General features: G+C 48.5%; 1 protein-coding gene across 36 annotated transcripts in view; it reads right to left on the reverse strand.

Annotated features, from left to right (window-relative positions):
* The window catches only part of LOC110533864 (RNA-binding protein Musashi homolog 2), a 321,141-nt gene that overhangs the window by 198,825 nt on the left and 109,372 nt on the right, over nt 1–12,944 (reverse strand). For all 36 annotated transcript variants that reach the window (XM_090186588.1, XM_036990243.2, XM_090186587.1 and 33 more), the window contains exon 6: nt 8,353–8,445. In XM_090186588.1, coding sequence (XP_090042714.1) covers nt 8,353–8,445 — 93 coding nt within the window. The remainder of the gene's footprint in view (nt 1–8,352; nt 8,446–12,944) is intronic.

A 12,944-nucleotide genomic window follows, 5' to 3' on the forward strand; every position in this document is an offset into this window, starting at 1 on the left:
GGCAAGGCAACGCCTCTTCCCCCTCAAGAGGCTGTAAAGACTTGGCATGGGCCCGCCGATTCTCAAAACATTCTACAGCTGCATCTTGACTGGCTGCATCACCGCATGGTATGGCAACTGCTCGGCATCCAACTGCAAGGCGCTACAGAGGGTAGTGCGTATGGCCCAGTACATCACCAGAACCTCTATACCAGACGGTGTCAGAGGAAGGCCCTAAAAATTGTTAAAGACTCCAGCCACCCAAGTCATAGACCGTTCTCTCTGCTACCGCACGGCAAGCGGCAGGGACACACACACACACACTACATACGCTCACACACACACATGCATATTGACGCCACACACACTCACACTTAGACACACTTTCACACACTTTACAGACGTTGCCGCTACTCTATTATATATCCTGATTGTCTAGTCACTTTTATCCCTACCCACATAAACAGTGCATTCAGAAAGTATTCAGACCCTTTGACTTTGTCAACATTTTGTTACGTTACTGCCTTATTCTAACATGGATTACATCATTTTTTACTCCCTCATCAATCTATACACAATACCACATAATGACAAAGCAAAAACAGGTTTATAGAAATGTTTACCATTTTTCTTTACGGAAATATCACATTTACATAAGCATTCAGACCCAAAGCACCTTTGGCAGCAATTACAGCTACAAGCTTGGCACACCTGTACTTGGGGAGTTTCTCCCATTCAAATTCTGTCTGGTTGGATGAGGAGCGTTGCTACACAGCTATTTTCAGATCTCTCCAGAGATGTTCGATCGGGTTCAAAGTCCAGGCTCTGGCTGGGCCTCTCAAGGACATTCAGAGACTTGTCCCAAAGCCACTCCTGCGTTGTCTTGGCTGTATGCTTACGGTCGTTGTCTTGTTGGAAGGTGAACCTTTGCCCCAGTCTGAGGTCTTGAGCGCTCTGGAGCAGGTTTTCATCAATGATCTCTCTATACTTTGCTCTGTTTATCTTTCCCTCGATCCTGACTAGTCTCCCAGTCCCTGCTGCTGAAAAACATCCCCACAGCATGATGCTGCCACCACCATGCTTCACTGTAGGGATGGTGCCAGGTTTCCTCCAGACGTGACACTTGGCATTCAGGCCAAAGAGTTCAATCTTGGTTTCATCAGATCAGAAAATCTTATTTCTCATGGTCTGAGAGTCCTTTAGGTGCCTTTTGGCAAACTCCAAGCGGGCTATCGTGCCTTTTACTGAGGAGTGGCTTCCATCTGGCCGCTCTACCATAAAGGCCTGATTGGTGGAGTGCTGCAGAGATGGTTGTCCTTCTTCTGTCAGAGTGACCATCGGGTCTTTGGTCACCTCCCTGACCAAGACCATTCTCCCGTCTCGTTATAGTTGTGTTATTATTTTATTTTTATTTAGCAAATATTTTCTGTACTTTTTTAACTCTGCACTGTGGAGAATGGGATCGTAAGTAAGCCTTTCACAGTAAAGTCTACACATGTTGTATTCGGCGCATGTGGCCAATAGAATTTGATTTGAGCTGCTGAGGGACAGCTATGGTATCTGCTTCACACACACACACACACACACACACACACACACACACACACACACACACACACACACACACACACACACACACACACACACACACACACACACACACACACAAACCTCTCTAGTGTAAGGGCAGTCACTGCTCAGATGTGTAATACCACAGAGGCTTCCTTAGGCCTTTGCATTTAACCACGGTAGCGACAGACAGACAGACAGACAGACAGACAGACAGACAGACAGACAGACAGACAGACAGACAGACAGTACCTTTCCATGCAAGGAGAGGAGAGGAGAAAAAACAACAAGGACATTTACCCAGTGCTTTTACCAGGGCTGAGCGTGGGAGGTAGTCATCCCAGGAGGCAGCTTGTAGTTGTGTACTTGGATTAGTGGCAGAGAGAGAGAGAGAGAGAGAGAGGGAGAGAGAGACTTCTCTGTACAGGTAGACCAATGGGACTGTGCTTAGTCAGTGTGCCCTGTGTACAGTCAGGAGTTTTCCTCAAGTTGCCGCACCTTAAACCTGCCATCAGCAGCCTTGGAATATGAAGAAAGCGTTTTGATAACGCCACCTTGCTGTTAGAGGATATGAGGGCCAAATATGCAGGATGCTGCAAAAAATACCACAGACATGAAGGTACAGTGGTTCTCAAGACCCAGGTTGACTGTAAGGCAGGCAGTTACACCGCAATGTGTTCCATGAGAAACCCCCAGTTTTCATTTCCTACTTTACGGCTGGTTGTTCAGTGTGTAAATGGCCTAACTCAGTCATTTCCTAAAGCACTCCAGCACTGGAATGGAATGTTGCCTTTGACAACCCGCTGTTAGGGAAAACCGTCTCATGATAGATTTTTTTTTCCCATTTTTCAGCACAGCCCCACACTTAATAGTAGTGGTACATTTGGGAGAGAGGTGGTTTCACATCTCTTCAGAAGCCTGTCAGATGTGAGGTGAAATATGACACCGTCATTTTGTTTCTCATTTGTCTCTGCCTTGGCGTTGCTTGCCGCGGCAATGCGGGGCCTGTCACTCAGAGGCCAGCGCCTGCCTTTGTGGCTCTCGACACCACTCTCCAAATACCACCTGTCACAGCAGCCCCCTCTTTAAATACACTCACACACACACACACACACACACACACACACACACACGCTCCATCGAGGGAGAAAAACACACACACTACCGCTGCGGCCAAAAGAGCCCTTTTCGGGGGATGTATTAATTTCCGAGCGTGATCTTGGCAAGTGCCTCCCTCGTTTAAAGATCAAGTGGCCCCAGAGTGGAAAGTTATTAGCGCCCCTGGGCTTATGCTTACAGGTTAATGCACTGCATTCATGGCTGTGAAATTCCATATATCTGAGGAAATAGGCTTTTTTCAGGGCTAATCGCTTCCTGGGCCTGTTTCTATCGGTGTGTTTTCCCACCTGGGCTACAGCTCCACACAGAGCACAGCAGAGAGCAGGTTGTGGTTTGCCTGGTTGTTTAGGAGCTCTGATAGTCACAGGGAGGAGGATGCTGAGTGGCAGATGAGTTCTGACAGCTCCTTTGACGAATTGCTCAACCCACCAGCCGTTTGAAAGGCTGCTGTAGCCTCCCTCCCGCCTCACACGTCCATTTCCTCCTTCCTGACACAATACCACAGGGAAGATTGCTGCTGCTGCTGCTTTCTGCCTTGACCAGATTTACCCCAGTGAGCAGGTGCTGGGAATCCCATCCAATCACAGTCAATCTTCTTTAAACAGATCGTTCTTTAAGCAGCACTACTGGGGCCTCTACGTTCCATCAGCCATTGACATAATGAGTCACTGTAACGCAATCAAGGCAATCCTGGCTTATCCAGGGGGAGCCATTTCAGGGAGGGACGCCGGTAGACAGTCTGCACAGACGCACCTCCACCGCGTGTCAATCCCCCATGATGCGCTGTCCTAAAAGCAGGACACACCACAGAGCTCTATCAGAAACTAGATAGGTAGGTAGCTAGGGCCTACAGATAGTGAGGTATTTTAGTCTCGTGAACACTACTTTCAAAACCACAGGCTGAAATGATACAGAACCTTTATCATGCATCTCTAACACCTCTGTTGTATCACTGATCTCATCATCACAGGAAACATACTGGCTTTTTCCCTCTTTCAGTTTGTCCCTGCAGCAGTAGCAGGTTTAGGGCCAGTTCATTTCCATTGCTCTGCTCTGTCTCAGGTCCTAACTACAAGTGACTGCAGGGAGAGTGAAGAGCCGGCGTCAAGCCTTGCATGCTGCAGATGAGAGCTCCTATGGACCTGATGCTGGCTTATCAAGCCAGCTCTGACCAGCAATAACACTGGAGCTGTGTCCTTCTGGCCTACTACTATAGAGACCACAGCCTGGATGGAGAAATCCAGCACAGTGCTAAATGTCGGCAAATGTTCAACTAGACTCTTAGAGGTGAGAGGAGATGCAGAGGGATATGGAAATGTCATGCAAATGTCCACCTGCTTGTGTGTGACTGGAGAGAAATGAGCTACTGTGATATCTCTGAAGCGATGCAGGTACGATGTGTCACAGAAGATGTCTCCTGCATATCAAAGGCTTGAAAAGAAAACTGGTTCAGAACTTAATAAAGGCAAATACAGGATTTGAAGTGTTTTTCATGTTGTAATACTTCAATATCACAACCATCAAAAGGCTAAGCTTGGAGGATTTCATATTTCACTTCAATGCAAAAATGTCTGCATGAGCAAAAAAAAAAAAAAAATATGGAAACTCCAGTAGTCTGTTGATGTTTTAATCTGATGCATTTTAGCAAACAAACAATAACTCATCAAATCCCAAAGAAAGATTTCCTCCACTGCGTCCCATATTTACTGGTTGGGAAGCGGGGATCTAAACGGTGTTGTTTGCGTTCACTGGGGCAGGAAGCTTGGCAATGCACTAATGGACATCAGCACTGTTTTTATTTGGTACGCCTGAAAAACTCAAATGATGTTATTAAATGTAAGCGCTTGGGCAAGTATGCTAAATGAACTAACATGGAGTCCTGGATGCAGCCGTTATGGACAGTCACACATTGTGGTTTTCTGCCATTTACAAAATCTCAATGCACAACGAAATGTCAGCCATGATATTAGATTACCGGAGCACCAGAACAAATTTCCTGTCACTAACTAAGGCATCCTTTTTTCATTATTTTATTGTTGCATTTTTTCTCTCATCTGCTTCCTGTCAGGAGAAGTCAGTGTGTGAGAAGAAGACCTAGTACTGAACTGAGGGACAGTGAGATGACACAAACCACAGGCTTTCATACTTTTGTGTCTTCCTGTTCACCTACAGTATTGTACCCTCTCTCCCCTCAGTGTGTGAGTGTAGTCCCTGTCCTACGGGAGCAGTACGACAGGATGTGTAGACAGATATTCAGCTAATCTTAGAGAAATGGAAAATGTTTCTGACAGAGATCTCAGGTTCAAATGCCCCCAGGACCCTCCCTCAGTCTGACCCTATGACCCCACCTAACCCTCCTGCAGACCAATCAGCTCAGTGGCAGTGAGCATGTTAAGGGGGATCCTCCTCCTGGTACTACAGTAGCTGGCTCCCACCCAGTAGGACATGGGAACCGGGGCAGAGGAGGACATTAAGGCCTGATTGTGGCAGCCCACTGGCTTGGAAACAACTGCAGGCTGGGGCTGATGAAACCAAGCACTGGACCCCCAGTCAAACCACAGCACAGAAACAGTGAAGGCCAGAGGGAACAAAGCGGCAAGCAGTTGTTTCAGCTTAGCCAAATAAGGACGGCTTGGAGTGAGACGCACTCCAAGCCGATTACAGTAAACCAATGACTAAGCATAAGCCATCTCAGATAAATAGGCCCTTCACTGTGGTTAGGCCCTTCACTGTGGTTTGGCTCTTCACTGTGGTTAGGCCTTTCACTATTATTGGGGCCTTCACTGTGGTTAGGATCTTCACTGTGGTTAGGATTTTTACTGTGGTTAGGATTTTCACTGTGGTTAGGCCCTTCACTGTGGTTAGGCCCTTCACTGTGGTTAGGCCCTTCACTGTGGTTAGGCTCTTCACTGTGGTTAGGCCTTTCACTGTTGTTAGGATTTTTACTGTGGTTAGGATTTTCACTGTGGTCAGGCCCTTCACTGTGGTTAGGATCTTCACTGTGGTTAGGATCTTCACTGTGGTTAGGATCTTCACTGTGGTTAGGCCCTTCACTGTGGTTAGGATTTTCACTGTGGTTAGGATCTTCACTGTGGTTAGGATCTTCACTGTGGTTAGGCCCTTCACTGTGGTTAGGCCCTTCACTGTGGTTAGGCCCTTCACTGGGTTTGGGTTTTCACTGTGGTTAGGCCCCTTCACTGTGGTTAGGCCCTTCACTGTGGTTAGGCCCTCTTTTCTGGCCTGGTCTCTATAGTTCTATTGTTATGTCAGGCTGTAATTAATTATGAGGGTGACCACTGGCCCCCTTATTTAATCAAAGGTCTGCTACCAGTTGTTTGCTTCTTGATGGTAAGTGTTTTTAACAGCTGCATGCAATGTAAAAATGATTACAAATCTGCTGATGCAGAGCTCTCACATAATGGTATTATACCAGGAGATCAGTGTTTATTTTGAACACAATCACCCCTAGACTTTTCCACGGGATACAGACATACCTGTTACTGGGCCCTTATGTGAACCTAATGCATCAGTCCTACATGAAGCCAGTACAGTACGTTTTGCTGTACTGGCAGTAGTCAGTACACAGACAGTAGAAATGGGCTGCCTCAGAGGAACTGAGAGGAGAGATCTTGTCACTGTCAGTCACACGGGGGTATTGGGATGCATGAGAATCAGTCTTTACACACTGATACTGTACTTCAGGCCCATTCATCTGGCTGTCAGCGGCACATTACTCGGACGTATTCAGTGTACTCTGGGTAACACAGTAATACTATGTAGAGCAGGCAGACCTCTCCGAAGTTGTACTGGGGGTTTGGATATGTGCACTTTTACTAATGATGACAGGTGGGACAGTGGGAGAGAGTGATGTATATGAGAGCTGTCAGTTCCCTTCCTCTCCCTGTATCCTACCCTGTCAGAGGCTGAGGGAGGAGAGGAGAGGAGAGGAGAGGAGAGGAGAGGAGAGGAGAGGAGAGGAGAGGAGAGGAGAGGAGAGGAGAGGAGAGGAGAGGAGAGGAGAAAGGAGCAAGGAGAAAGAACAGAGAGATATCATGCAGTAACCCTGGTGTGATCACACCACCTGTTTCGAACACCTTATCCCCACAACAACCGCCACCTCTGCTGCCTGCCTGCCCACATCCTGCTAATTGGCCTATGTCGCCTAGACCTGAACACACACACACATACACAGATACACAAACGCACGCACCTTGCCCAGTCCACACAAACACAGAGCCACACCCAAAGACAATTCCCAGGTCGCTAGCCTAGTGTGTTCACCTGAGTCCTGCGCTGCATTGGTACAGAGGAGAATATCTCTCTCTAAGTCTCTCTTTCTCCCTTTCTCTCTCCTCACTAAAGCATTCTAGACATGTACATCCCAGACATCTGAATGATGAGCCCTGCTGCCACTGCTGTGGCCACATCCCCCCTCCTTCCCCCCTTCTCCATCCTTCTGTGGAGGAGAAACTAAATGAATTGGTTGTCTTTCTCCGGGCGACTCCTAAGAGCGCAGCATGTGTGGTGATAATGGCGGGTTGCATTGGACAGCCAGGTTATTTAATAAATGGTTGGATGCGTGTCACAGAGGGGATGCAGCGGAACAGACACAGACACCATCAGCCAGCCAGGCAGGCAGAAGAGACAAGCCACTTCCTGCCCACCTCCCCTTCTAATAACACCTAGGCTAACAACTGTGATTTCCTCCCTGTCTGTGACACACACACACACACACACATGCACACGTACACACACACACAATCAGACTGATTTGTTTGTCTCCTCACAAGTGTTTGAGGATTCCTTAATGAGGTAAAAAAAAAAAAAAAAAAAACTTTGTTTAATCAAGTCAATCATGTCATTCAATCAAGTCGACATTTGTGTTGAGCCCTTTTCAGTCTCGATGATTACAACCATGCCCGTTCTGAATATTTTCTTGCTGCTCTGCGCTGCTGGGCTCAGCTATGGCTTCACTGCTACTTCCTCCCCTTGTGAGTCATCTTCTTTTGGAATAACATTCCAGCTAGTGCCCTGGCCTGTGCTCTGCTCCCATACCCAGGAGCTAAATGACCACTGACCATAATTACCATGGAACTACATATCACTGGGGAGTTATGCAGCCGTGTTAAAGGATTTACATACCCATGATTGACTTAACTGGCCATTCAGAAATACAGAGATTATATCACACACAGAGATGAGATGTGCAGTACATGCTCAAAGGACAATTATTGAGGTCAAGTGCTGAGCTGATATTGTAGAGGAAGCATCCTCAGTTTCACACAAGGTGACCTTGAGCGGAAATCTAGTATCAAATCAAATCAAATTGTATTGGTCATATACACAAATTTAACAGATGTTATTGCGGGTGTAGCGAAATGCTTGTGTTCCTAGCTCCAACAGTGCAGTATTATCTAACAATACAAATTAATATGTATCTGAATACAGTGGGTGTGTGAAGGCACTATGGATGTAATTCTGCAAATCTCTTGCAGTATGTTTGGCTGCGTATTTGCATGTCCACATCCCCTTCACTCAGAATGGACTGGGAGGTTAGTCATAGACCACAGCCTGGAAACAGCAGCCGAGGACAGTGACAGGGTATGAATACCCTCCAACCCACACTGACATGGTTTGCCAACTGCCAGACCATACAAGGGAGGAACCCACAATGATTCTCCTTACCTTCCCAAACTGTTCAAAATACTGCTTCACATCTTCCACTACCGTGTTGGCTGACAATCCACCCACAAATATTTTCTTTGTTCTTGTGACCATCTGGAGAGAGAAAGGGAGAGAGAAAAGAGATGGGTGATCAGCCTTAAAACGCATCATAACACCTTTCAATGTGAGTCCAAACATAAGATCAGCTCAAGACTGGCCCCTCCATAAGGGATGGAAGAGCAAGGGAGATAAAGCGAGAGAGAAGAGAAAGGAGGGGCCTCTCTATTGTCATGGTGAGACTTCCTTTTGTGGAAAGCATTGTGTACACTCTTAGGAAAAAGGGTTCCACAGGGGGTCTTCGGCTGTCCCCATAGAAGAACCCTTTTGGGTTCCATGTAGAATCCTCTGTGGAAAGGGTTTTACATGGAACCCAAAAGGGTTTTTACCTGGAACCAAAAAGGGGTTCTGTAATAGAGAGGACACACAAGGAACCCTTATGGGTTCTAGATAGCAGTTTTTTTTGTCCAAAAGTGTATGAGAGGGACCCTTTTCCCTTGCCTGCTATGAGAGAAAATATGATACTTATTTGGCATGGTCTTTCAGATGTAATGTTGATGCAAACTCTAAAAGCAGCCCCTAAAGGCACTCTCTAACCTCAAAAACAGGCAACAACTCATAGCCGTGCTGCAGCCTGTGGTGAGAATCTGTCAAAGAGGAATGCTTTATTATACATCTAACAATGTCATTTCAGATTGCACTTTACTTTAACAAACACTGCTATCTCTAATCAAAACATATTTCATTTCAACAGGGCAAAACAGAGTGTGGCACAATTAAAGCCTCCATTTCATCGTTTTTAAACGCCACTGACATGTTTGTTTTTGCTCCACAAAACATTAAGGTACTTTACATTTGATCCAAAACACTCAACACTTAAGACAGTCACAAAGAAATACATCATTTATTATTTTTCAAAACACAATTAGCTTGTGCTGGAGGAAGGAATCAGAGTGCATTAAAGCCTCAATTAATTCCAAAGTAGCAGAAATATTAAGGATTATTACCCAAGCCATCAGAAAGGGCAACATGGCACAGCTAAGTGCATCTGCAGCAGAGTGTGCACAGAGCATTTAAAAAACAAGGAGTTCTGGGGGAAATAGGAAATTGTCACAATAAGATAAACAGTGTTAGAACACTGTTCCTTCTGAGATAACGAACGACTCCAACCTCATTACTCACAAGCTGTTACTGAAATGTCCAGAGAAATGATGGCACTCCTTAACATGGTAGTTCCACACATTCATGTATGCACGAGTGCACACACGCATACATATACATACACAGACGCACACACCCCAGCACTCTCTTTTCTCCTCCCGGGCCGCAGTTCTCAGGACAGGCCTGCTGGTTTTGACTAGCAGAAGTGACTTTTCGTAACAGGTTAGGAGAACTTACACAGCAGGTTAAGATAATTAACGTGGCAGGTTAGGATAATTAGGTAAAGGTTAGGAATAAGGTTAGGGGCTCCCGAGTGGCACAGCGATCTAAGGCACTGCATCTCAGTGCTAGAGGTGTCACTATATACCCTGGTTCGATTCCAGGTTGTGTCACAACCGGCCGTGAATGGGAGTAACATAAGGCGGCGCACAATATGCCCAGGGTCGTCCGGGTTAGGGTTTAGCCGGGTTAGGGTTTGCGCGGGGTAGGCCATCATTGTAAATAAGAACTTGTTCTTAATTAACTGACTTGCCGAGTGAAATAAAGGTTAAATAAAAAAATAAATGTAAAAATGGTCCCTTATGCAACTGTAACATATCCAACTCCAACCAGGCCTGGTCTGAGAACACCCTGCATTTGCACTAATGTGATTCTGCTTCCGGGCCATTAGCATGGAACTCATCCCATTTGTGTGACACCCGGTCACCATGCAAATTGTGGCGGCGGGCTGTTGGGCTGGGGTAATGCAGCTGTATCCTCCCCCCTATCTCGTTCCCCCTCCTCCCCAGGCCCTGAGCCTCCAGGGTTATCAGCCCTGCCGTCGTCGCCAGCAACCACAGCCACGGCAGCTGGTGATAAAAGGCTGTGTGGGTATTTATCAACATCACTCACTTTTATCACTGGCAATCTTGGTAATAGAAACACAAGCCAGTGTTCATCTCTGCTAGCCCTCCTACATCTTTTACAGCTGTTTCACCTGCTTCCCTTGATAGATAATCTGACTGTCTTGCCCGGCCATTGTAAGTCATTTTCAGCGAGGGTGCTCCCCCAGCCTGTCTGTAGCCAGTTAAGTTTTTAGCGCTGTCTTTATACTTTCTGACAGGGCTGCCCAAAGGCTGATGGGATTTCTAGAGCCCTGGAACAACGCAATTACTTTCCCTATTTCTCTCTCCATGGTGACAACAGACAACAGGCCTCTCTCGCTTCTTTCTCCTCTCTAGGGAAATGGCTGCAGAGTGTTTGGTGTTTCCACTGAGTGACTAAGGAGGAGGGGGGCTGTGTGTGTGTGTGTGTGTGTGTGTGTGTATTAGAATTCCGGTCAGAACAAACAGGCCAGTTGTAAAAATCCAACAACTCTGACGGCTTGTAGAGCAGAATAAATCTGCATAGAGTAAAACAAAGTGTTGTGAGACTGTTTTCTGGGAGACTAGCAGGACCTAGGGATGAGTTCCCTGTCCATAGGGATCACTGTCAATATGTCCAGCACACCCTGCAGCCAGTCCACAGACATAGAGGACAGAGGGGAGCTGCAACCTTAACTTCCCCCTCAACTCAACATGCATCAGGCCAGGCTGGGGACACCGACTGCAGCCTCCAAGGACACACTTACCCCTGCAATCATCCACGCTGTCTCTGAATGCATTACCAGCTATGATATATTGTGTGATTAGCTCATTTCAAAAGGACTATTCCTAATCTAAAAAGCAGCAGAGAGCTCAGATGAGATATGAACTGATTGGTGGGAGGGCAACTCTCCAGTGTGTGTGTGTGTGTGTGTGTGTGTGTGTGTGTGTGTGTGTGTGTGTGTGTGCGCATACACACTTCCTTGCCTTCTCCCATCCAGTCAGCGCAGGGATTGAGAGGTGGAGGTGATGGAGGGAATTGCAGCTCCTTTTAATAATGTGTTTTAACAGCGAAAGGGACGGCTGTGTAACGGGGAAAGGGGCGGCTGTGTAAGGGGGAAAGGGGCGGCTGTGTAAGGGGGAAAGGGGCGGCTGTGTAACGGGGAAAGGGGCGGCTGTGGAACGGGGAAAAGGGCGGCTGTGTAAGGGGGAAAGGGGCGGCTGTGTAAGGGGGAAAGGGGCGGCTGTGTAAGGGGGAAAGGGGCGGCTGTGTAAGGGGGAAAGGGGCGGCTGTGGAACGGGGAAAAGGGCGGCTGTGTAAGGGGGAAAGGGGCGGCTGTGTAAGGGGGAAAGGGGCGGCTGTGTAAGGGGGAAAGGGGCGGCTGTGTAAGGGGGAAAGGGGCGGCTGTGTAACGGGGAAAGGGGCGACTGTGGAACGGGGAAAAGGGGCGGCTGTGTAAGGGGGAAAGGGGCGGCTGTGTAAGGGGGAAAGGGGCGGCTGTGTAAGGGGGAAAGGGGCGGCTGTGTAAGGGGGAAAGGGGCGGCTGTGTAAGGGGGAAAGGGGCGGCTGTGTAAGGGGGAAAGGGGCGGCTGTGTAAGGGGGAAAGGGGCGGCTGTGTAAGGGGGAAAGGGGCGACTGTGTAAGGGGGAAAGGGGCGACTGTGGAACGGGGAAAAGGGTGGCTGTGTAAGGGGGAAAGGGGCGACTGTGGAACGGGGAAAGGGGCGGCTGTGTAAGGGGGAAAGGGGCGGCTGTGGAACGGGGAAAGGGGCGGCTGTGTAAGGGGGAAAGGGGCGGCTGTGGAAGGGGGAAAGGGGCGGCTGTGTAAGGGGGAAAGGGGCGACTGTGTAAGGGGGAAAGGGGCGACTGTGGAACGGGGAAAAGGGCGGCTGTGTAAGGGGGAAAGGGGCGGCTGTGGAACGGGGAAAGGGGCGGCTGTGGAACGGGGAAAGGGGTGGCTGTGTAAGGGGGAAAGGGGCGGCTGTGGAAGGGGGAAAGGGGCGGCTGTGTAACAGGGAAAGAGGCGGCTGTGTAAGGGGGAGAGGGGCGGCTGTGTAACGGGGAAAGGGGCGGCTGTGTAAGGGGGAAAGGGGCGGCTGTGTAAGGGGGAAAGGGGCGGCTGTGTAAGGGGGAAAGGGGCGGCTGTGTAAGGGGGAGAGGGGCGGCTGTGTAACGGGGAAAGGGGCGGCTGTGTAAGGGGGAAAGGGGCGGCTGTGTAACGGGGAAAGGGGCGGCTGTGTAAGGGGGAGAGGGGCGGCTGTGTAACGGGGAATGGGGCGGCTGTGTAAGGGGGAAAGGGGCGGCTGTGTAAGGGGGAAAGGGGCGGCTGTGTAAGGGGGAAAGGGGCGGCTGTGTAACGGGGAAAGGGGCGGCTGTGTAAGGAGGAAAGGGGCGGCTGTGTAAGGGGGAAAGGGGCGGCTGTGTAAGGGGGAAAGGGACGGCTGTGCTGTACTGTTAATATTCAGGGTTTTGTGGACTCAGGGACTGCAGTTAATATGGCAGCCTTTCTTTATCTGTATACATTTGAGGAGTTCTATGTGGCTATGAACAGCG

This window comes from Oncorhynchus mykiss, chromosome 10, assembly GCF_057628025.1.
Source record: "Oncorhynchus mykiss isolate SJ-2025 chromosome 10, ASM5762802v1, whole genome shotgun sequence".
Taxonomy (NCBI): domain Eukaryota; kingdom Metazoa; phylum Chordata; class Actinopteri; order Salmoniformes; family Salmonidae; genus Oncorhynchus; species Oncorhynchus mykiss.